General features: G+C 41.7%; 3 protein-coding genes across 3 annotated transcripts; all 3 read right to left on the reverse strand.

Annotated features, from left to right (window-relative positions):
• Positions 1-1310: 1310 nt before the first annotated feature.
• On the reverse strand, positions 1311-5323 carry LOC120043910 (hepatitis A virus cellular receptor 2 homolog). The gene is made up of 6 exons (XM_038988513.1): positions 5263-5323; positions 4214-4549; positions 3976-4026; positions 2122-2198; positions 1799-1983; positions 1311-1395 (listed from the first exon to the last, which is right to left on the reverse strand). The coding sequence occupies exons 1-6, from the start codon at positions 5321-5323 to the stop codon at positions 1311-1313; spliced, it is 795 nt and encodes a 264-aa protein (XP_038844441.1).
• A 995-nt stretch (positions 5324-6318) lies between these two features.
• Positions 6319-9052, reverse strand: LOC120043911 (T-cell immunoglobulin and mucin domain-containing protein 4-like). The gene is made up of 7 exons (XM_038988514.1): positions 9004-9052; positions 8399-8740; positions 7770-7844; positions 7584-7651; positions 7386-7476; positions 7216-7252; positions 6319-6454 (listed from the first exon to the last, which is right to left on the reverse strand). Exons 1-7 carry the CDS (start codon positions 9050-9052, stop codon positions 6319-6321), a joined length of 798 nt encoding a protein of 265 aa, XP_038844442.1.
• A 4022-nt stretch (positions 9053-13074) lies between these two features.
• Positions 13075-15821, reverse strand: LOC120043912 (T-cell immunoglobulin and mucin domain-containing protein 4-like). Its single transcript, XM_038988516.1, has 7 exons — positions 15773-15821; positions 15168-15509; positions 14539-14613; positions 14353-14420; positions 14160-14250; positions 13971-14007; positions 13075-13210 (listed from the first exon to the last, which is right to left on the reverse strand). Exons 1-7 carry the CDS (start codon positions 15819-15821, stop codon positions 13075-13077), a joined length of 798 nt encoding a protein of 265 aa, XP_038844444.1.
• Positions 15822-22641: the final 6820 nt, after the last annotated feature.

The raw sequence follows: 22641 nt of genomic DNA on the forward strand, positions 1-22641 counted from the left end.
ATCTCTTTGTTTCTTGGGACCTAGAACAAGCATCTCTGTTTTGTCCGAGTTTAAAAGTAGAACGTTTTCAGCCATCGACTTCCTTATGTCTGAAACACAGGCTTCTAGCGAGGGCAATTTTGGGGCTTCACCATGTTTCATTGAAATGTACAGCTGTGTGTCATCCGCATAGCAGTGAAAGTTAACATTATGTTTTCGAATGACATCCCCAAGAGGTAAAATATATAGTGAAAACAATAGTGTCCTAAAACGGAACCTTGAGGAACACCGAAATGTACAGTTGATTTGTCAGAGGACAAACCATTCACAGAGACAAACTGATATCTTTCCGACAGATAAGATCTAAACCAGGCCAGAACTTGTCCGTGTAGACCAATTTGGGTTTCCAGTCTCTCCAAAAGAATGTGGTGATCGATGGTATCAAAGGCAGCACTAAGGTCTAGTAGCACGAGGACAGATGCAGAGCCTCGGTCTGACGCCATTAAAAGGTAATTTACCACCTTCAAAAGTGCAGTCTCAGTGCTATGATGGGGTCTAAAACCAGACTGAAGCATTTCGTATACATTGTTTGTCTTCAGGAAGGCAGTGAGTTGCTGCGCAACAGCTTTTTCTAAAATTTTTGAGAGGAATGGAAGATTTGATATAGGCCGATAGTTTTTTATATTTTCTGGGTCAAGGTTTGGCTTTTTCAAGAGAGGCTTTATTACTGCCACTTTTAGTGAGTTTGGTACACATCCGGTGGATAGAGAACCGTTTATTATGTTCAACATAGGAGGGCCAAGCACATGAAGCAGCTCTTTCAGTAGTTTAGTTGGAATAGGATCCAGTATGCAGCTTGAAGGTTTAGAGGCCATGATTATTTTCATCATTGTGTCAAGAGATATAGTACTAAAACACTTAAGTGTCTCTCTTGATCCTAGATCCTGGCAGAGTTGTGCAGACTCAGGACAGCTAAGCTTTGGAGGAATACGCAGATTTAAAGAGGAGTCCGTAATTTGCTTTCTAATGATCATGATCTTTTCCTCAAAGAAGTTCATGAATTTATTACTGCTGAAGTGAAAGCCATCCTCACTTGGGGAATGCTGCTTTTTAGTTAGCTTTGCAACAGTATCAAAAATAAATTTTGGATTGTTCTTATTTTCCTCAATTAAGTTAACTTGATGATGTGAGGACAGCCAGTCTGATGTCTGTGTGTCACAGTGGGTGCGTCCCAAAAGGCACCGTGTTTCCTACATACGGTATATGGCACTACATTTGACCAGAGTCCTGGTCAAAAGTAGTGCACTATATCGGGAATAGGTCCCTCCTCCCTAGTCCAGAGTACAGATGTTCTCCTCCACAGGTCTCCTCATGCGAATCGCATAGATGATGTGGGGCGGCTCCTTGGCTGACAAACTAGGGAAGCAACACAACATCATCGCACGCTGATCATAGACAGGTCTAATTGTAACCTAGTACAGTACATTCTTGTACACATAAGTATACCAGACATGTAAACATATTGCACACAAAACATAAACATTTACCAAGACAATTATTGTTTATGTTTTGTGTTCAATATGTTTGCATGTCTCTTATGCTTATCACATGTTTGCTTACCAGCCTGTCTTTAGAGCTCTTCTGTGAATCCCTCACGAGAAGAAAATAAATAGTTCAAATCAACTTAAGCCAAATCAACGTTTATTAGTCATATGCACAGGAGGATACAGACAGCATACTGTACACAGTTCAATGAAACACTTACTCTTACTTAGTTAGTGGTTAGTGCACTTTTACATGGGCAAACATTTCACATCACAGCAAGATGTCTGAATAAGTGATCATTGGCACACTGGGCTTTTCTACAGAGGATGTGAGTTTGTGGTACATACGTTTGAACCCCAGTATGACCAATGCCCCCGCTATGAGTAGGAGTAGACTGAGGGAGAGAGAGAGCACCGGGACGTTGATCTGGAGAGAGAGGCTGGGGAAAGGGTCATCCACCTGGTTCCAGAGCACAGAGAGAGAAGCGAGCGGGTTAAACTCTTGGGGGCTTATTTTGTCTCTCATAATCTTCCATAAAGCTGAGTAAAGGGTGATTATATGCCGGTGGTGTTAGTTGACGGTATACAGTTTACTCACCAGTGTTACAGAATGCAAAGCACTGGTGTTCTGTCTTGGAATGGCTATGTGTGAGGACTCAACAGCTTTCCAGTGGTCTACAAAGGGAGAAACAACACAATGGAGATGATGATGGCACAAGCAAGTCATCTCTTCCCCATCACTTGTCAGAAAATCATGACATTTTATCACCCCTGAGACATCATCGACCACTGCTGCTTGATGCTCTTGAAATGAAAGCTGTACTTTCAACACTAGTTTGTGGTTTCCTATGAGGTCGGCACTTGCACTGAGCAACATAACGCGATTCAAGATAATACTGCATAGTCAAACAGCGCACCCTGTTTCGTCAAGGTTATGTTTGAGATGAGGCTCTTTCAGTGATCAATCCGCCCTAGAAAAGGAGTTAGAATTGTGGTCTGAGACTACTCTCCGAGAAGGGTCTCCTCATAGTCATTTTGAAAGTGAATGTTTGTAAGGCACAATGGTTAGCACATTTTACTCCATTTGATGAATAAGCACATCCGGGAACTGTGGGGAGGCAAAGTAGTTTAATAATTGACGTTATAGCACTGATGTGTGAATGAGGGGTAAATGTTGAAGTAGGCAGTTTTCTTTCCGATCCGCTCCTTCTTCTTCTTTAAAATGTTATCGCGGACTACACCTGCTGGCGTGTTTCCTCTGTGTTTCTAATCTCCTCTCTGTTTGTGCTGTGCAGTTGATAACCACAGAAAGAAACGCTATAAAGTCCACCTTCTTAACATGCAACACATCAGGATCCCTCTGTCGGCAAGGAATATTATCCGGTGTCCCTACTCCTGCTACCATTACTTCTTCAACATCCCTCCTTTCTTCCACTCTTCTCACCGCCTCTGGATAGGAGACTTGCTGGACAGCCCTTGTTATTGCCACCTCTGTCTCCTTCAGCCTAACAGGGTACTTCAGGAATTCACGTGCATGCTCTCCGCCACAATTGCAGCGTTTAGGCTCGGCTGGCATAAAATACTCCTCCCGTCTGCATACACTTGACCCATGACCGAGTCATTTACATTCATCACACTGCGTGGGTTTGGGTGCGAAGGCTCTCACAGGTAATCTCGTATATCCCAAATACATGTGAGAAGGAAGAGACTCTTCATCAAAAAAACAATAGAATGGATGGAGTGGGCTTCCTCACTCCATCCAACATGTGGGTCAGTAGGTGTGCACCAACCAGTTGATCCAATTCGTCACGTATATCCTTTGCATTTACTTCTAGCGCCACCCCAGAGATAACACCCTTGATAGGCACCTTGCTTCGAAGTTCCACACACACCACATTCCAATCGGACATCTTCTTGAGTCGCGAAGCACGTTCCATAGAAACACAAAAAAACAAAATAAGCCCACTTCTTGTTATTCTTATTGACGCCACCTCATCCAACACATCCACAATTTTAACTTCAAACGGATCTCCCAGGGAACAACCTCGATCCAAAGCCCTTATTCCAACCAAAAAAAGACTCCAAACCTGGTTTTGATTTACTAGATTCCACTACCACTTTAATTCTCCTATTTCCTTTTGCATTCTCCACTGTAATCCGGGTCTTCTCACTCTCCTCTCCACGCCATCTGATTCAAACAGAACATCCGCTTCCTCCATTTTCCCCTCCTCCGCCATCTTTAAATTACTCTTCTCTTTCCTCTTCCCCATCTCGTTAGGATTTCTCAACTTCTACTAACCACACGTGAATCATCATCATTATCCCCATCATTATCAACGTAGAAATAATATTGATTTTAATATCATCTCTGATAAGGAATATGCATCACACACATCTGGATCACATTAGTTCATCTTTTTTTTTTTTTTTTTTTTTTTTACAATATACTCACCTGTGGCAGGGTTAGCTTCTGTGGTTGTTGGCATAATGGTTACTGGAGCAGCTAAAAAAATAAATACAAAATTATAACAGACGTATTGGGAGAGTCAATTGCATTTTAGGCCTAAAGTTCTGAGTTCACAATGTACGTCTGCTGTACAAAGCAAATGAAAGCTAGAAAGTCCATTGATCCCCATTTTTGCCCAAGAATTTTAAATAGGGACATAAATTAATATCTTGCCACAAATTACCTTTCATGACCCTCAAGTTTTGGATTACTTTTTTGTCGTTGAAAATGCCGTCTATGTCCACTCTGCAACAGTATGGCCCGCTGTCCGTCTGCTTGACGTCGAGAATTCCAAGATCCATTTCTCCCGCGAGGACATCACCTGTCATTCTGTATCTGTCCGAAACCTTGGAGATGACCCCATTTTTGTCTGTCTGCACGAGGATGTTATTGCACCAAAACGTGCCACATTCTCGGCCCCAACACACACCGCTCAAACCCAAATGGCCCACTGAATATTGGCAGGACAATGTCGCAGTAGCACCTTCCATCACCTTGAACGCCGACACCGAACACCTGGCTGTTGAGTAGGGGAAAGAAACACAGGTTTGACAAGGCTATTTCCTTGTTCCGGAGTTCCATACACATGTTGTAAACATCCCGAGGTCGACTACGAAACTTTCTCAACATCGCCTGAAGTTATGATCAAAAGGCTATATTTTGTAACTTGCTAGGTAGGCCCCTCATCTCGGTTGCTAGAATTAAAGTAAAAGTAGGGTAGTCTTCTAAATAGTATGTACAGTGCATTCGGGAAAGTATTCAGACCCCTTGACTTTTTCCACATTTTGTTACATTACAGCCTCATTCTAAAATGGATTAAACCAAACGTGGAAAAAGTCAAGGGGTCTGAATACTTTCCCGAAGGCACTGTAGGTTAGGCCTATGTAGGTGGGAATACAAGCTAATACACAGCCATGCTAAATAACTCAAAGTAACATCTTAACACGTAGCCTACTTGTGCAAAAACGTCCATGTCTAGTTGAAGAGTTAGGCCTCGTCAATGTAGCTACAGACAGCAAAGGCCATCGCTTCCAACCTACTTGTCTAGAACAAAGCCATTGGAGAGCTTGTCACTATTTAGTGGCAAACAAAGACACAAAGAGTGAGCCTGCCCTTTCTGTGGTGTTTAAGTCAAATTATGGGGACATCCAATTTAAACCACATCAACGTACCCAATCCCTCGACAGCCTAAACTCCAATTATTTGTAGTGTTTTAGATTTAAATGTTCTTGCCTGAGACTGGTAGGAGGACAAGGATCCAACGCAGGAAAGACGGTCCAGAACCAGCAGCCATTCTGTACATCCAGTGTGTAGGAGTGGAGGGTGCACACGACACTGCGTTGTGCTGGGCGCGGGCAGGGCGGCTCAGAGACAGGGCATCTGAATGGGCAACTGTGTTCTCGGTGCCACTGCCTGTGACATCTCCAGGTTGGACAGCCAGAGTTGCTTTGACCCTTCTGTCAAACTCCTCCCATTGTTGATGGGATTTCCATCTGCATTTTCCAGCATTAAAAAAAACTGCATTGATGAGTTAGGAAGCTCATCTCTCACGGTACACAGTGTACATATCTGCACACAGGGATGGACTTTTTAAAAGCTAGCCCCTAGCCTGAGGCTAGTAATAGCTTGGCTGGCCAGTGCCCAAAATCCTTAAATTGATTTTTTAGGGCTTTTAGTAGTTTATTACAATCTATAAGTGGAACAACAATGCTAAACTATCAATAATAAGACATGTTTGAGTTTCAAGTTAGAGTTTTTATTCATTATCATGCAGCAGGTTGGGCTTGAATAAGACAGTAGAGTACAAAGTTGGTTGGAGACAATTTGTGAAGAATGCTGTGGTTATGTTTGACCTTTCACTTAGCTGCCTTTCTATGCCTGGATCCTGTTGCAGATGGGTGAAGCTAAATGTCATGGTTAAAGGAGATGGAGGGGATAGAAAAGGCCCCTTCAGAGAAAAGTAATTGCTTTTCAAGTTGATGCCATTTTTTGTACCTTGTATTACATACAAAAAAATACAGTCATCGTAATTGAAACTTACACTTATAGTGCTGAATACACATAGATAGCCATACTAGCGAGCCTTTCGTTTCAAACAAACATTTCAAACATACAAATCAAGTAAAGTTTTAGTCATTTATCACCAAAAGCATCTGATTTTGTTGTAGCTTGTCTTGTCCGGTTGAATCATTAGCCTATAAGTTCAGACTCAGCCCTGTAACACAGAGCTACTGCGCTACGCACTGCACAGTGTTAACAGCATGACTGTGGTGATGTGTCCATGCTTTGTCAGGGGCACTCCTCATAGTCGTCTCTCTCGTTGTCATCTATTTGATAGACGTTCTCTACCGCCATCTCTCGAGTATGCACACCCAAGCTGGACTCTGAGTTGCTGTACAGGACTGTGCTGCCAGAGTGCTCTGGCCTGCTAAAGGAAAGAACAGTAAATACACAGCCAAGGGAGACATGCATGCTTTTATTGACTTCATTATATAGCTTAGTTCCACTCTAGTGATTTTCCAATACAGATGAATTAATGCTGAGAAAAGTTTTGGAGTTTTAGTGTACAAGCTGACATAGCAAATAAAGTTTGTATTGATTTAATATACTTATTTTGCGCTGCATAGCGACTATTGCGACTTTCTTTTTTTTTGTAATTTTTTTAATTTAACCTATATTTAACTAGGCAAGTCACTTAAGAACTTAAGAACAAATTCTTATTTACAATGACGGCCTACCCCGGCCAAAGCCTAACCCGGACGACACTGGGCCAATTGTGCGCCGCACTATGGGACTCCCAATCACGGCCGGTTGTGACACAGCCTGGAGAATACTGTATGTGTAATGTGTATTAGATTCTAAAAGCAATGACCTACTGGTCAGTTAGGTCATCTCAAGTCATATTTATTAACGACACAGACAAGAGTACCAACGGCTCACAAGATGTTCATATGAGTGTTCAGAAGAAGCCCGGTTGTTTCACTTCCTCAGAGTGTTGTGGTCTTGGCTCTCATTAGTCGTAGTTTCAGTATTACCTCAGGTCAGTTGCCATAATGTTTTTGCTAATTAGGCATACATGTCTCATGGAGGGACATTGCACTTTGACTCAGTTATTCTATTGGCATATTGTGGTATTTTATCTACTCTGTCAGTTGGAAAAGGTATAGTCATGATTAGCATACTTACATTTGGACTCCCGTAGCAATTGTTTTCCATCGCTTTCCTGTAATTACGTTAACAGAGACTGTGTTAAAGTATTCAGAAAAACTTATTGTAACACTGTCAACACCATTAGGGATATATTCACGAGAATTAGTCCTTATTATGCAGGCAAATGTAGAGATGTGTGTACTTACTCAAGACAACAAGTACAGACACAATTACCACGCCTGTCAGAACCAGTAGCATGGACACCAGGATCACAGGCAGCTTATGGCCTGTCATCTGCTCCTGTTAACATCACAGATTCAGTTAAAACGACATCTCAGTACAGTACCATGTCACACAGTGGGATTTCTTATTTGCCAGAATTTGCCGTGTGGAACTATGCATACCAAAATTGATTCGCTGTAAGGTGGCGTGGATGTGTCTGAATACTCTGTGGAATGTGTTGTCACATGACCTACACAGTGAGGAATTTACAGGTTGTATTTTCAGATGTAAGAATAATGCTGCAATATAAACAATATAAAAGTATGATTTTGATGGACTGATGTTATTATGTACGTTGTGTTCCATACAGTGTGTGTGGTTGTCCGTGGTCTGTTGAGTTATGGTCACATTAGCAGGTGCCTGAGATGTTGTCGGGACAGGTGCTGAAATCAGAAAGCAATACAATACTAACTGCTCAGCTTGAAAAATATAGATGCTAAGAAATCATAATATCTGTCAAGGCTGTGGGTAACTGGTGAAAGGTGTCAGGCGCAGGAGAGCTGAGATGTGTGGACAAGGTATTTAATTCAAGAAGACACCAGTATAAACACAATACTATGGTGCTGGAAAAATACTGGTACCACGAAATAAACGGGCGTAATAACAAAACCCGGTAACAATATACCAGCCGTCAGATACAGCCTTACAATAAAACAAACACGCACACAAACATGGGGGAAACCAGAGGGTTAAATAATGAACATGTAATGGGGGAATTGAAACCAGGTGTGTAAAAAACAAAGACAAAACAAATGGAAAATGAAAAGTGGATCGGTGATGGCTAGAAGGCCCGGTGACGTCGACCGCCGAACGCCGCTCGAACAAGGAGAGGGACCGACTCCGGCAGAAGTCGTGACAATATCACTCATTAGGCTGACAATGATCACCTGTAAAGCATCAAGTTACTGTATATCATAGCATGTTGTGCATTTCTTACCTTTCTCAATGTTCAAGTTGACATGATGTTTCTCATCATTCCACAATCCGTAAACATGCACACGACAGCCGTATTGTCCAGAGTCTTTTTCAGTGACATTGAAGATGGTTAGAGAGACATCCCCTGTCTTCATCTCACCGAATAAATGATATCTAACCGAAGATCTCCATGTCACTTTAGTGCCATCAGATGAGATGATTTCCTCGTAACAACCAGAGTTCGGTATGGCTCCTCTCCCCCAACATATGGCTGATACACCATGCGTTTTGGTGTTATATTTACATGGCAGAGTGACATTCTGGCCCTCAATACCAATGACTTTTGTGGCAATGCATTCACTGACTAGAAAAGAGGGAGGGAGAGGAGGACAGAGATACTTTCAATTGTAAATTATTAATTCACTTATTATCAAGTAAATAACCAGCCTAAAAATCAAATCAAACTTTATTTGTCACTTGCGCCAAATACAACAAGTGTAGACCTCACAATAACATAACAATATTGTGTTACTTTTAATTATTTTGTACTTTAGTTTATTTGGTAAATATTTTATTAAACCTTCTTGAACTGCACAAAAAGAGATGGGACCATCGTGCATCACGTACCTGAAAGTAGACAGAGGAGAAACCAGCCTAAAACACAGTGAGTCTCCATGATGGGGTCATATCACTTCACCCTTCGCCATTCAAACACCAACTGCATATATACACAGTCATCTGAACAGTCATATATACACAGTCATCTCTTTAATAAAGTCGAACCTCCTGAGCACATGACTTCATCTTGACATCTGATTTCAGATGTTTCCGTTGCACTCAGAAAGGCAGAGATGGTCATTGTGGTTGTTTTTTTGTAGGTTTCAATTTCCAAATGATATAACACACAGAACTGCACAGGTTTTAGAATGTTCATTGAAAAGAAATTAAAACCGAAACCTTTTGCTCATGTCAATTCTGTGGGAGGTTGTATTTAATGTTATGTAGTGTACTGTAGAATCAAGACTCAAGGGAACAAACTTTCTCTTGAGTGGTATTTATTCTTATTTTAATTTACACCTTATCACAAGATACTATAGCTAGATAGTATACACTGAGTATACAAAACATTAAAAACACCTGCTCTTTCATTGACATAGACTGACCAGGTGAATCCAGGTGAAAGCTATGATCCCTTATTGATGTCACCTGTTAAATCCACTTCAATCAGTGTAGACGAAGGTGAAGAGACAGGTTAAAGGAGAATGTTTAAGCCTTGATACAATTGAGACATGGATTGTGTATGTGTCCCATTTAGAGGGTGAATGGGCAAGACAAAAAGCTCAGTATTAGTAACCTCTTATGAGTGGTCCTATATTACCTACGTCACAACGTGTCGAAGAACTGAGTATGCCTACGCTAGAGGGGACCCAGATGTTTCTGTGATGGGCAGTGGTTGTTCTGTCGCGGTTGGGACAATAGTTGGGATGACAGTTGGGACGAGAGGTGCTAAAGGAGTAAAAAAACAAACAACAACATATATTTCTGTTTAAAAACACAACACTGCTGGGGCAGTTGTGACAAAAGGTGCTAGAAATGAAAGCATAGATTTTATGGGATATTTTTTGGTTTACAAACATATAGCCTAACACATTGAAGGAAATTTCAAACTATAAGGAGAAACACGAGGTTACGTTAAAGACAGTGACAGACGAAACATACCTTGTCTGCTCTTTTCTGGACTACCAGAGGACTCAGGTGTGTCTGTGATGGGCAGTAGTTGTGCTGGTGTAGTTGGGATGACAGTTGGGATGACAGTTGCCACAGGAGTAAAAACAACAACATTGATTTCTCTTTAAAAACACATTAAATAAGGTGATATTACAGACAGTTTCAAAATTATAACTTAGTTTTTTATACACTTGTTGTTTCTGGAAAAAGTGCACATTTTGCATAGTAGCGATGGCCCGTATTGCAACAGAATAATCATTCATGATTCATGCGTCAATGAAACAGAAGCCACAATTGGGGAGGAAAATCAATACAGCTACATATCGGTATATCATTTTTGATGCTATATCGTACCGTATCATTTTGACAATATTGCAATATTATTTTTGTGCTAGTTGGCTGTACCTGCACAAAAACTCCAGTATGTTTCCTTCATAGCGTGTTCATCACTTTTATTTCCATGACTGATCAAAACTTGTTTTCTCATGGCTGGCTCTCTCTTGTCCCTCTGCAGCAGACATACAGTGCATACGAAAAGTATTCAGACCCCTTCACTTTTTCCACATTCTTTTACATTACATCAATCTACACACAAAACACCATACAGACAAAGCGAAAACAGGTTAAGACATTTTTTTAAATGTATTAAAAGTAAAAAACATAATGACCTAATTTCCATAATTATTCAGACCCTTTGCTATGACACTCGAAATTGAGCTCAGGTGCATCCTGTTTCCATTGATCATCCTTGAGATGTTTCTACAACTTGATTGGAGTCCACCTGTGGTAAATTCAATTGATTGGACATGATTTGGAAAGGCACACACCTGTCTATATAAGGTCCCACAGTTGAAAGTGCATGTCAGAACAAAAACCAAGCATGAGGTCGAAGGAATTGTCCGTAGAGCTCCGAGACAGGATTGTGTCGAGGCACAGATCTGGGGAAGCCTACCAAAAAAATTCTGCAGCATTGAAGGGGCCCAAGAAAACATTGGCCTCCATCATTCTTAAATGGAAGAAGTTTGGAACCACCAAGGCTCTTCTTAGAGCTGGCCGCCTGGCCAAACTGAGCAATCGGGGAAGAGGAGCCTTGGTTAGGGAGGTGACCAAGAAACCTATGGACACTCTGGCAGAGCTCCAGAGTTCCTCTGTGGAGATGGGAGAACCTTCCAGAAGGACAATCATCTCTGCAACACTGCACCAATCAGGCCTTTATGGTAGAGTGGCCAGACGGAAGCTACTTCTCAGTAAAAAGCACATGACAGCCCGAATGGAGTTTGCCAAAAGGCACGTAAAGGACTAACAGACCATGAGAAACAAGACTCTCTGGTCTGATGAACCAAGAATGAACCCATATAGAATCCTGAGAATCGGAATACATATTGGTGAGGGCACTTAGAGTGTGGTGTCAGGAAAACAACCTCTCACTCAACGTCAACAAAACGAAGTAGATGATTGTGGACTTCAGGAAACAGCAGAGAGATCAGCCCCCTATTCACATCGACGGGACAGCAGTGGAGAAGGTGGAAAGTTTTAAGTTCCTCGGCGTACACATCACGGACAAACTGAAATGGTTCACCCACACATTGTGGTGAAGGTGCAACAGCGCCTCTTCAACCTCAGGCTGAAGAAATGTGTCTTGTCACCTAAAACCCTCACAAACTTTTATAGATGCACAATCGAGAGCATCCTGTTGGGCTCTATCACCGCCTGGTATGGCAACTGCACCGCCCACAACCGCAAGGTTCTCCAGAGGGTGGTGCGGTCTGCACAACGCATCACCGGGGGCAAACTACCTGCCCTCCAGGACACCTACAGCAACCGATGTCACAGGAAGGCCAAAAAGATCATCAAGGTCAACAACCACCCGAGCCACTGCCTGTTCACCCTGCTACCATCCAGAAGGTGAGGTCAGTACAGGTGCATCAAAGCTGAGACCGAGAGACTGAAAAACAGCTTCTATCTCAAGGCCATCAGACTGTTTAACAGCCATCACTAACACAGAGAGGCTGCTGCCTACATACAGACTTGAAATCATTGGCCACTTTTATAAATGGATCACTAGTCACTTTAATAATGCCACTTGAATAATGTTTACATATCTTGCATATCTCATCTCATATGTATATACTGTATTTTATAACATCTATTGCAGCTTGCCTATGCCGTTCTGTCATTGCTCATCCATATATTGATATGTATATATTCTTATCCCATTCCTTTACTTAGATTTGTGTGTATTAGGTAGTTGTTGTGGAATTGTTAGATTACGTGTTTGATATTTCTGCACTGTCAGAACTAGAAGCACAAGCATTTCGCTGCACTCGCAATAACATCTGCTAACCATGGGTATGTGACAAATACAATTTGATTTGATCGGCACCTAAGTACACTACATGGCCAAAAATATCTGGACACCCCTTCAAATGAGTGAATTCAGCTACTTCTGCCACACTCGTTGCTGACAGGTGTATAAAATCAAGAACACAGCCATGCAATCTCTATAGACAAACATTGGCAGGAGAATGGCACGTAATTAAGAGCTCAGAGATTTTTTACGTGGCACCGGCATAGGATACCACCTTTCCAACAAGTCAGTTTGTCAAATTTCTGCCCTGCTAGAGTTGCCCCGATAAACTGTAAGTGCTGTTATTTTGACGTGGAAGCGTCTTGGTGCAACAATGTCTTACTACATCGAAAAAATACAGTCATTGTAATTGAAACCTATGCTGTTAGTGCTGAATACACATAGATAGCCATATTAGTGAGCTTTTCCTTTTAAACACACATTTAAAATATACAAATCAAGTTTTACTCATTTATCATGAAAAAACATCTGATTTTGTTGTAGCTTGTCTTGTCCGGTTGAATCATTAGCCTATAAGTTCAGACTCAGTCCTGTAACACAGAGCTACCGCTATGCACTACACAGTCTTAACAGCATGACTGTGGTGATGTGTCCATGCTTTGTCAGGGGCACTCCTCATAGTCGTCTCTCTCGTTGTCATCTATTTGATAGACGTTCTCTACCGCCATCTCTCGAGTATGCACACCCAAGCTGGACTCTGAGTTGCTGTACAGGACTGTGCTGCCAGAGTGCTCTGGCCTGCTAAAGGAAAGAACAGTAAATACACAGCCAAGGGAGACATGCATGCTTTTATTGACTTCATTATATAGCTTAGTTCCACTCTAGTGATTTTCCAATACAGATGAATTAATGCTGAGAAAAGTTTTGGCGTTTTAGTGTACAAGCTGACATAGCAAATAAAGTTTGTATTGATTTAATATACTTATTTTGCGCTGCATAGCGACTATTGCGACTTTCTTTTTTTTTGTAATTTTTTTAATTTAACCTATATTTAACTAGGTAAGTCACTTAAGAACTTAAGAACAAATTCTTATTTACAATGACGGCCTACCCCGGCCAAAGCCTAACCCGGACGACACTGGGCCAATTGTGCGCCGCACTATGGGACTCCCAATCACGGCCGGTTGTGACACAGCCTGGAGAATACTGTATGTGTAATATGTATTAGATTCTAAAAGCAATACCTACTGGTCAGTTAGGTCATCTCAAGTCATATTTATTAACGACACAGACAAGAGTACCAACGGCTCACAAGATGTTCATATGAGTGTTCAGAAGAAGCCCGGTTGTTTCACTTCCTCAGAGTGTTGTGGTCTTGGCTCTCATTAGTTGTAGTTTCAGTATTACCTCAGGTCAGTTGCCATAATGTTTTTGCTAATTAGGCATACATGTCTCATGGAGGGACATTGCACTTTGACTCAGTTATTCTATTGGCATATTGTGGTATTTCATCTACTCTGTCAGTTGGAAAAGGTATAGTCATGATTAGCATACTTACATTTGGACTCCCGTAGCAATTGTTTTCCATCGCTTTCCTGTAATTACGTTAACAGAGACTGTGTTAAAGTATTCAGAAAAACTTAAATAGCAAACTATTGCTTCTTGTAACACTGTCAACACCATTAGGGATATATTCACGAGAATTAGTCCTTATTATGCGGGCAAATGTAGAGATGTGTGTACTTACTCAAGACAACAAGTACAGACACAATTACCACGCCTGTCAGAACCAGTAGCATGGACACCAGGATCACAGGCAGCTTATGGCCTGTCATCTGCTCCTGTTAACATCACAGATTCAGTTAAAACGACATCTCAGTACCATGTCACACAGTGGGATTTCTTATTTGCCAGAATTTGCCGTGTGGAACTATGCATACCAAAATTGATTCGCTGTAAGGTAGCGTGGATGTGTCTGAATACTCTGTGGAATTTTTGGTCACATGACCTACACAGTGAGGAATTTACAGGTTGTATTTTCAGATGTAAGAATAATGCTGCAATATAAACAATATAAAAGTATGATTTTGATGGACTGATGTTATTATGTACGTTGTGTTCCATACAGTGTGTGTGGTTGTCCGTGGTCTGTTGAGTTATGGTCACTTTAGCAGGTGCCTGAGATGTTGTTGGGACAGGTGCTGAAATCAGAAAGCAATACAATACTAACTGCTCAGCTTGAAAAATATAGATGCTAAGAAATCATAATATCTGTCAAGGCTGTGGGTAACTGGTGAAAGGTGTCAGGCGCAGGAGAGCTGAGATGCGTGGACAAGGTATTTAATTCAAGAAAACACCAGTATAAACACAATACTATGGTGCTGGAAAAATACTGGTACAACGAAATAAACGGGCGTAATAACAAAACCCGGTAACAATATACCAGCCGTCAGATACAGCCTTACAATAAAACAAACACGCACACAAACATGGGGGAAACCAGAGGGTTAAATAATGAACATGTAATGGGGGAATTGAAATCAGGTGTGTAAAAAACAAAGACAAAACAAATGGAAAATGAAAAGTGGATCGGTGATGGCTAGAACGCCCGGTGACGTCGACCGCCGAACGTCGCTCGAACAAGGAGAGGGACCGACTCCGGCAGAAGTCGTGACAATATCACTCATTAGGCTGACAATGATCACCTGTAAAGCATCAAGTTACTGTATATCATAGCATGTTGTGCATTTCTTACCTTTCTCAATGTTCAAGTTGACATGATGTTTCTCATCATTCCACAATCCGTAAACATGCACACGACAGCCGTATTGTCCAGAGTCTTTTTCAGTGACATTGAAGATGGTTAGAGAGACATCCCCTGTCTTCAGCTCACTGAATAAATGATATCTAACCGAAGATCTCCATGTCACTTTAGTGCCATCAGATGAGATGATTTCCTTGTAACAACCAGAGTTCGGTATGGCTCCTCTCCCCCAACATATGGCTGATACACCATGCTTTTTGGTGTTATATTTACATGGCAGAGTGACATTCTGGCCCTCAATACCAATGACTTTTGGGGCAATGCATTCACTGACTAGAAAAGAGGGAGGGAGAGGAGGACAGAGATACTTTCAATTGTAAATTATTAATTCACTTATTATCAAGTAAATAACCAGCCTAAACATCAAATCAAACTTTATTTGTCACTTGCGCCGAATACAACAAGTGTAGACCTCACAATAACATAACAATATTGTGTTACTTTTAATTATTTTGTACTTTAGTTTATTTGGTCAACATTTTATTAAACCTTCTTGAACTGCACAAAAAGAGATGGGACCATCGTGCATCACGTACCTGAAAGTAGACAGAGGAGAAACCAGCCTAAACCACAGTGAGTCTCCATGATGGGGTCATATCACTTCACCCTTCGCCATTCAAACGCCAACTGCATATATACACAGTCATCTGAACTCTCGCTCTTTAATAAAGTCGAACCTCCTGAGCACATGACTTCATCTACTTGACATCTGCTTTCAGATGTTTCCGTTGCACTCAGAAAGGCAGAGATGGTAATTGTGGTTATTTCTTTGGGCGGCTACACATCCAAATCATATAACACACAGAACTGCACAGGTTTTTGGAAAGTTCACATAGTTCTTAATTGAAAAGAAATTCAAACCAAAACCATTTGCTCATGTCAATTCTGTGGAAGGTTGCATTTAATGTTATGTGGTGTAGAATCAAGACTCAAGGGAAAAAAACTTTCTCTTGAGTGGTATTTATTTATCTTTTCAATTACACCTCATCACAAAAAAAACATGGCTAGATAACATAGGTAGAGTATACAAAACATTTAAAAAATCCTGCTCTTTCCATAACATAGACTGACCAGGTGAATCGAGCTGAAAGCAATAATCCCTAATTGATGTCACTTGTTAAATCTACTTAAATCAGTGTATATGAAGGGGAGGAGACAGTTGAAAGATGGTTTTTAAGCCTTGAGACATGGATTATGTATCTGTGTCATTCAGAGGGTGAATGGGAAAGACAACAAAATATAAGTGCCTTTAAACAGGGTATAGTAGTAGGTGGGGGGGTGGGGGGGGGGGGGGGGGTGTTCGGGTGCAACTCAGTGTTAGTGACCTCTTATGAGTGGTCCTATATAAGCAATGTCACAACGTGTTGAAAAACTGAAGAACTGAGTATACTTAATTAATTATTGAGTGAAATAGTATATATGATAATATATTTTGATGAGTCTATACATCTGTAGGAGCATCATAGATCCAGGCATCTGTATCATGGTGACTGAGAGGTATTTCCACTCTAGAGTTCCTGCTGCTGACAATGGGGGAACTGGCAGGTTCTCCTCTGACTCGGCTATTTCTGGACCGTCTCAGACCTAGATGGAAAGAGACAGACATTTAATGCACACTATGCAGAAAAAACATGAGTCACCACTTTCACATCCACTTTGAGAGGCAAACTGTTTTAAGCAGCTCAATTCTTCTCTGACATTATTAACCCCTGAACAAAGAATTGCTCCAATAGGATCAAGAACAGACAGTTGCGACACATTGATTAAGCTAATGCCCTGATAGAACAAGAAAAAGTATTATATTCATGTCATGATTGATGAAAGAAATGTAATTGCTGTGACTGCTCCACCACTCACTAAGAAGAACTGCTAGGATCAGACCAGGGATGAAGGTGATTGCTCCCACTCGGACAGTGTGTCCTATGTAGCTTTCCAGAGATGGAGATGCCATTTTCTGCTGTGGGTTACAGTCATAGTTTTGTTTCAGGCACAGTGATTGAAGACAAAGTTGAAACAGAAATGTTGAAGTATTTGCATAAGATTTGCATTTTGCTACCTTATAGCTCATAAGGCATTTAGGTTTTTATGTACAATATTCTGGTTGTATGTAGCTTAGGGGCATTTTGGATATAATTTGCTTCATATCCAGTTGCACTGTACCTTAATTCCCTTGACAAGACCTATTATTGGGCCTGTGGTGCAGTCATAAAGCATATCAGGACCTTGCTCACCTAGTAAGAAAAAAGACATCTCAAACCTTGACTAACTGTAGTATCACTGACTTTTTCTGATCTATCTTCATGTGCAATACAGATTTATCAAACATATTCAGTGTTGGTGTTGATATCAGATACCTTCTCTGCTCTTCTCTGGTGTGAAAGGGGACCCAGATGTTTCTGTGATGGGCAGTGGTTGTTCTGTCGCGGTTGGGACAATAGTTGGGATGACAGTTGGGACGAGAGGTGCTAAAGGAGTAAAAAAAAAAATATATATATATATTTCTGTTTAAAAACACAACACTGCTGGGGCAGTTGTGACAACAGGTGCTAGAAATGAAAGCATAGATTTTATGGGATATTTTTTGGTTTACAAACATACAGCTTAACACATTGAAGGGAACTTCAAACTATAAGGAGAAATGCGAGGTTACGTTAAAGACAGTGACAGACAAAACATACCTTGTCTGCTCTTTTCTGGTATAACAGAGGACCCAGGTGTGTCTGTGATGGGCAGGAGTTGGGCTGGTACTGTTGGGATGACAGTTGGTACGACAGGTGCTACAGGAGTAGAACACAACAACATTGATTTCTATTTAAAAACACATTAAATAAGGTGATATTACAGACAGTTTCAAAATTAGAACTATGGTTTTCATAGGCTTGTTGTTTCTGGGAAAAGTGCACATTTTGCGTGGTAGCGATGGCCTTTATTGCAACAGAATAATCATTCATGATGTATGCGTCAATGAAACAGAAGCCACACTATTTGTGATGGGGAGGAAAATCAATACAACTACATATCGGTATATTATTGTTGTTACAGTACCAGTGAAAAGTTTGGGCACACCTACTCATTCAAGGGTTTTTCTTTATTTTTACTAATTTCTACATTGCAGAATAATAGTGAAGACATCAAAACTATGAAATAATATATATGGAATAATGTAGTAACTAAAAAAGTGTTAAACAAATCAAAATATATTTTATATTTGAGATTCTTCAAAGTAGCCACCATTTGCCTTGATGACAGCTTGCACACTCTTGGCATTCTCTCAACCAGCTTCACCTGGAATGCTTTTCCAACAATCTTGAAGGAGTTCCCACATATGCTGAGCACTTGTTGGCTGCTTAGCCTTCACTCTGCAGTCCAACTCATCCCAAACCATCTCACTTGGGTTGAGGTCGAAGGGGGCTGCAGGGCCTGGATTAACCTCTACATCACCAGAGGAACAGAGATGACGTAGCAGTCAGACGTGTGTATCTACACCAAGATGGCGTAGCAGTCAGACATGTGTATTTGTCTTGTCCCGTCCTGTAACGTGTTTATATCGTTTTCTTCGTATATATTTTAATTTCTTATGTATATATTTTAATCTCACTTTCCATCTACGGACTGAATATACTCTCCTGCAACCCGCCTCACCACATTTGGTACAGATCTGCTATTTTTATACTATAGAACCGGAACCCTGATCAGAAGCTAGCCAGCTAACTAGCTACTAGCTAGTAGTCAGTTAGCTACTGCTAGAGGTCCTCACCGTTAACTCAGTCATCAGCCAGCCTCAACCCGGTCAATTCCTGCCAGTCTGCACAGCACGATATCAACCCAGAGCATATCGGACTGCTTTTTCTCTACCACATCTCCGGATTCCTACCTCAAGCTCTGAACCTTTACACCGGATAATCACAGCTAGCTAGCTGCTATCCGAGTGGCTACTCCTGGCTAACGTCTCTGTCCCAAAGCAAGCACCAGTTAGCCTGGAGCTAGCCTGGAGCTAGGCCCATCTCCCGGCTAGCCAAAGAGGTCCACCAGCCAATTATGGGATACAAAAGGCCTGGACCCTTTACTGCTGACACGGCGCCCCGCAGATCTATCACGACTGGTCTGCCGACATAACCGTCCGAGGTGGTTTCAACAGGCTCTTCCATTGCGACGTCGCCAGATGCCCATCTGCTAGCCCCGGCCCCCTAGCTGTCTGAGTCGCCGTGTCTCCAGCTTGCCTAGTGTAGCAGTGACTACGGAATTGGCTCCCTGACTCATCTAGTGCTACTCTTTGGACCCTATGATCACTCGTCTACACATGCCTCCCCCTAATGTCAATATGCCTTGTCTATTGCTGTTTTGGTTTGTGATTATTGTCTTATTTCATTGTAGAGCCCCTAGCCCTGTCCAATATGCCTTAGATAGCCCTTATGTTACAACCCCACACATGCGGTGATCTCACCTGGCATAACTGGTGCCTCTAGAGACAAAACCTCTCTCTTCGTCACTCAATGCCTAGGTTTACCTCCACTGTACTCACATCCTACTGTACCCTTGTCTGTATATTATGCCTTGAATGTATTCTTCTGCGCCCAGAAATCTGCTCCTTTTACTCTCTGTTCCTAACGCACTAGACGACTCGTACTTATAGCCTTCAGCCGTACCCTTATCCTACTTCTCCTCTGTTCCTCTGGTGATGTAGAGGTTAACTCAGGCCCTGCAGCCCCCAGCACCACTCCCATTCCCCAGGCGCTCTCATTTGTTGACTTCTGTAACCGTAAATGTCTTGGTTACATGCATGTTAACATTAGAAGGCTCCTCCCTAAGTTTGTTTTATTCACTGCGTTAGTACACTCCCCAAACCCTGATGTCCTAGCCGTGTCTGAATCATGGCTTAGGAAGGCCACCAAAAATCCTGAAATTTCCATCCCTAACTATAACATCTTCTGACAAGATAGAACTGCCAAATGGGGCAGAGTTGCAATCTACTGCAGAGATAGCCTGCAGAGTTCTGTCATACTATCCAGGTCTGTGCCCAAACAATTTGAGCTTCTACTTTTAAAAATTCACCTTTCCAGAAACAAGTCTCTCACCGTTGCCGCTTGTTATAGACCCCCTTCAGCCCCTAGCTGTGCCCTGGACACCATATGTGAATTGATTGCCCCCCATCTATCTTCAGAGTTCGTACTGTTAGGTGACCTAAACTGGGATATGCTTAACACCTCGGCCGTCCTACAATCTCACACAAATTATTTCTGGAACCTACCAGGTACAACCCTAAATCCGTAACCATGGGCACCCTCTTAGACCAACTTGCCCTCTAAATACACCTCTGCTGTCTTCAACCAGGATCTCAGTGATCACTGCCTCATTGCCTGCGTGCGTGATGGGTCCGTGGTCAAATGACCACCCCTCATCACTGTCAAACGCTCCCTAAAACACTTCAGCGAGCAGGCCTTTCTAATCAACCTGGCCCAGGTATCCTGGAAGGATATTGACCTCATCCCGTCAGTAGAGGATGCCTGGTTGCTCTTTAAAAGTGCTTTCCTCACCATCTTAAATAAGCATGCCCCGTTCAAAAAATGTAGAACTAGGAACAGATATAGCCCTTGGTTCACTCCAGACTTGACTGCCCTTGACCAGCACAAAAACATCCTGTGGTGTTCTCTGCATTAGCATCGAATAGCCCCGGCGATATGCAACTTTTCAGGGAAGTCAGGAACCAATATACTCAGTCAGGAAAGCTAAGTCTAGCTTTTTCAAACAGAAATTTGCATCCTGTAGCATTAATTCCAACTTCTCTTTCGTATCGTCTGAGATCACCAAAGATTGGAAAGCTGCCGCGATCATCCCCCTCTTCAAAGGGGGAGACACTCTAGATCCAAACTGTTAGACCTATATCCATCCTGCCCTGCCTTTCTAAAATCTTCGAAAGCAAAGTTAACAAACAGATCACCGACCATTTTGAATCCCATCGTACCTTCTCCACTATGCAATCTGGTTTCCGAGCTGGTCATGGGTGCAGCTCAGCCACGCTCAAGGTCCTAAACGATATCATAACCGCCATCAATAAAACACAGCACTGTGCAGCCGTCTTCATAGACCTGGCCAAGGCTTTCGACTCTGTCAATCATCGCATTCTTATTGGCAGACTCAACAGCCTTGGTTTCTCAAATGACTGCCTCGCCTGGTTCACCAACTACTTCTCAGATAGAGTTCAGTGTGTCAAATCAGAGGGCCTGTTGCCCGGACCTCTGGCAGTCTCTATGGGGGTGCCACAGGGTTCAATTACCGGGCCGACTCTTTTCTCTCTATATATCAATGATGTCGCTCTTGCTGCTGGTGATTCTCTGATCCACCTCTATGCAGACGACACAATTTGTTATACATCTGGCCCTTCTTTGGACACTGTGTTAACAAACCTCCAAATGAGCTTCAATGCCATACAACACTCCTTCTGTGGCCTCCAACTGCTGTTAAATGATAGTAAAACTAAATGCATGTCAATAAGATTGAAACCGAAGTGAATGAACATGAAAAAGGAGAACGCCGTTCTGAGAGAAGCCTTACTTGACATACAGACTAGATCCATGAGAGAGAATCTGGTACTTACAGGTATCCAAGAGAAAGAAGGAGAAGTTCCTGAATCTGTAGTTAGAGAGTTCCTCCTCACAGCGCTTTAGATTCCATGCGAAGCTATCGACAAAATCCAACTCGAACGTGTACACCTCTTCGGACAGAGAGGACAAAGGTATGAACGCCCAATCGTTGCCAAATTTGCTTCCTTTAAAGATAAAATAATGTTTAAAAGCCTGGGTAAAAGACTTGCTGGGACCCAAATTGGCGTAAAGTTCTGTATCCAATTTTCAAAGAAAATAGATTAAAAGGGAAACGATTAGCTCTCGTCGTCAATAAACTATATATTGATAACCAGTTGTTCAGAGACGCAAAAATTACTCCATGGTTATTTTAAAAATTACAAAGTTCTCATTGACGAGGAAAATAATGAAACACAATTCTAGCCCGGTTATGGATTGTAACAATACAATAAAAAATATAGCTTTTCTATATATCTTCAAATATAACTCATTGGAACACACAAGCACTAATTCCACATGGTGAAGATTAAAACTCAGTAAACAGAAGGCACAGTATGTGTGGTGTGGTGTGTGTTTTATATTTTTTTTATTTGTTATGTTTGGGAAAGTGTGGCGTTGAGTGAGAAATGAAATGGTTGCATATCCCAGAACCAATGTACTGCAGTGAGCAGGGGTGTGAGAGAGCTTTCAATGTTGTTCAGATGATGGATAAACTTTTTATAATGAATTTTACGTCTTATTTATTTATTGTCCTATCATGGTGAAACAATTTTAAAATAAATTATACCTTTAATTTATTTATTGTCCTATGATGGGGAACAAAA

Source organism: Salvelinus namaycush, chromosome 3, assembly GCF_016432855.1.
Source record: "Salvelinus namaycush isolate Seneca chromosome 3, SaNama_1.0, whole genome shotgun sequence".
Lineage (NCBI taxonomy): Eukaryota > Metazoa > Chordata > Actinopteri > Salmoniformes > Salmonidae > Salvelinus > Salvelinus namaycush.

What these genes read in the sequence shown, in the direction of transcription:
- LOC120043910 (XM_038988513.1), bottom strand. Translation starts at nt 5,323, where the DNA reads ATGGCTGCTGGTTCTGGACCGTCTTTCCTGCGTTGGATCCTTGTCCTC. An exon ending in AAACTTGAGGGTCATGAAAG is followed by an intron (nt 4,027 to 4,213) that starts GTAATTTGTGGC and finishes TTATTTTTTTAG; the next exon opens with CTGCTCCAGTAACCATTATG. An exon ending in CTTTGCATTCTGTAACACTG is followed by an intron (nt 1,984 to 2,121) that starts GTGAGTAAACTG and finishes CTCTGGAACCAG; the next exon opens with GTGGATGACCCTTTCCCCAG.
- LOC120043911 (XM_038988514.1), bottom strand. Translation starts at nt 9,052, where the DNA reads ATGGAGACTCACTGTGTTTTAGGCTGGTTTCTCCTCTGTCTACTTTCA. An exon ending in CAACTTGAACATTGAGAAAG is followed by an intron (nt 7,845 to 8,398) that starts GTAAGAAATGCA and finishes TTCTGATTTCAG; the next exon opens with CACCTGTCCCGACAACATCT. An exon ending in ATTGCTACGGGAGTCCAAAT is followed by an intron (nt 6,455 to 7,215) that starts GTAAGTATGCTA and finishes TTCCTTTAGCAG; the next exon opens with GCCAGAGCACTCTGGCAGCA.
- LOC120043912 (XM_038988516.1), bottom strand. Translation starts at nt 15,821, where the DNA reads ATGGAGACTCACTGTGGTTTAGGCTGGTTTCTCCTCTGTCTACTTTCA. An exon ending in TCTCCTCTGTCTACTTTCAG is followed by an intron (nt 15,510 to 15,772) that starts GTACGTGATGCA and finishes CCTCTTTTCTAG; the next exon opens with TCAGTGAATGCATTGCCCCA. An exon ending in CACGGACAACCACACACACT is followed by an intron (nt 14,421 to 14,538) that starts GTATGGAACACA and finishes CTCACTGTGTAG; the next exon opens with GTCATGTGACCAAAAATTCC.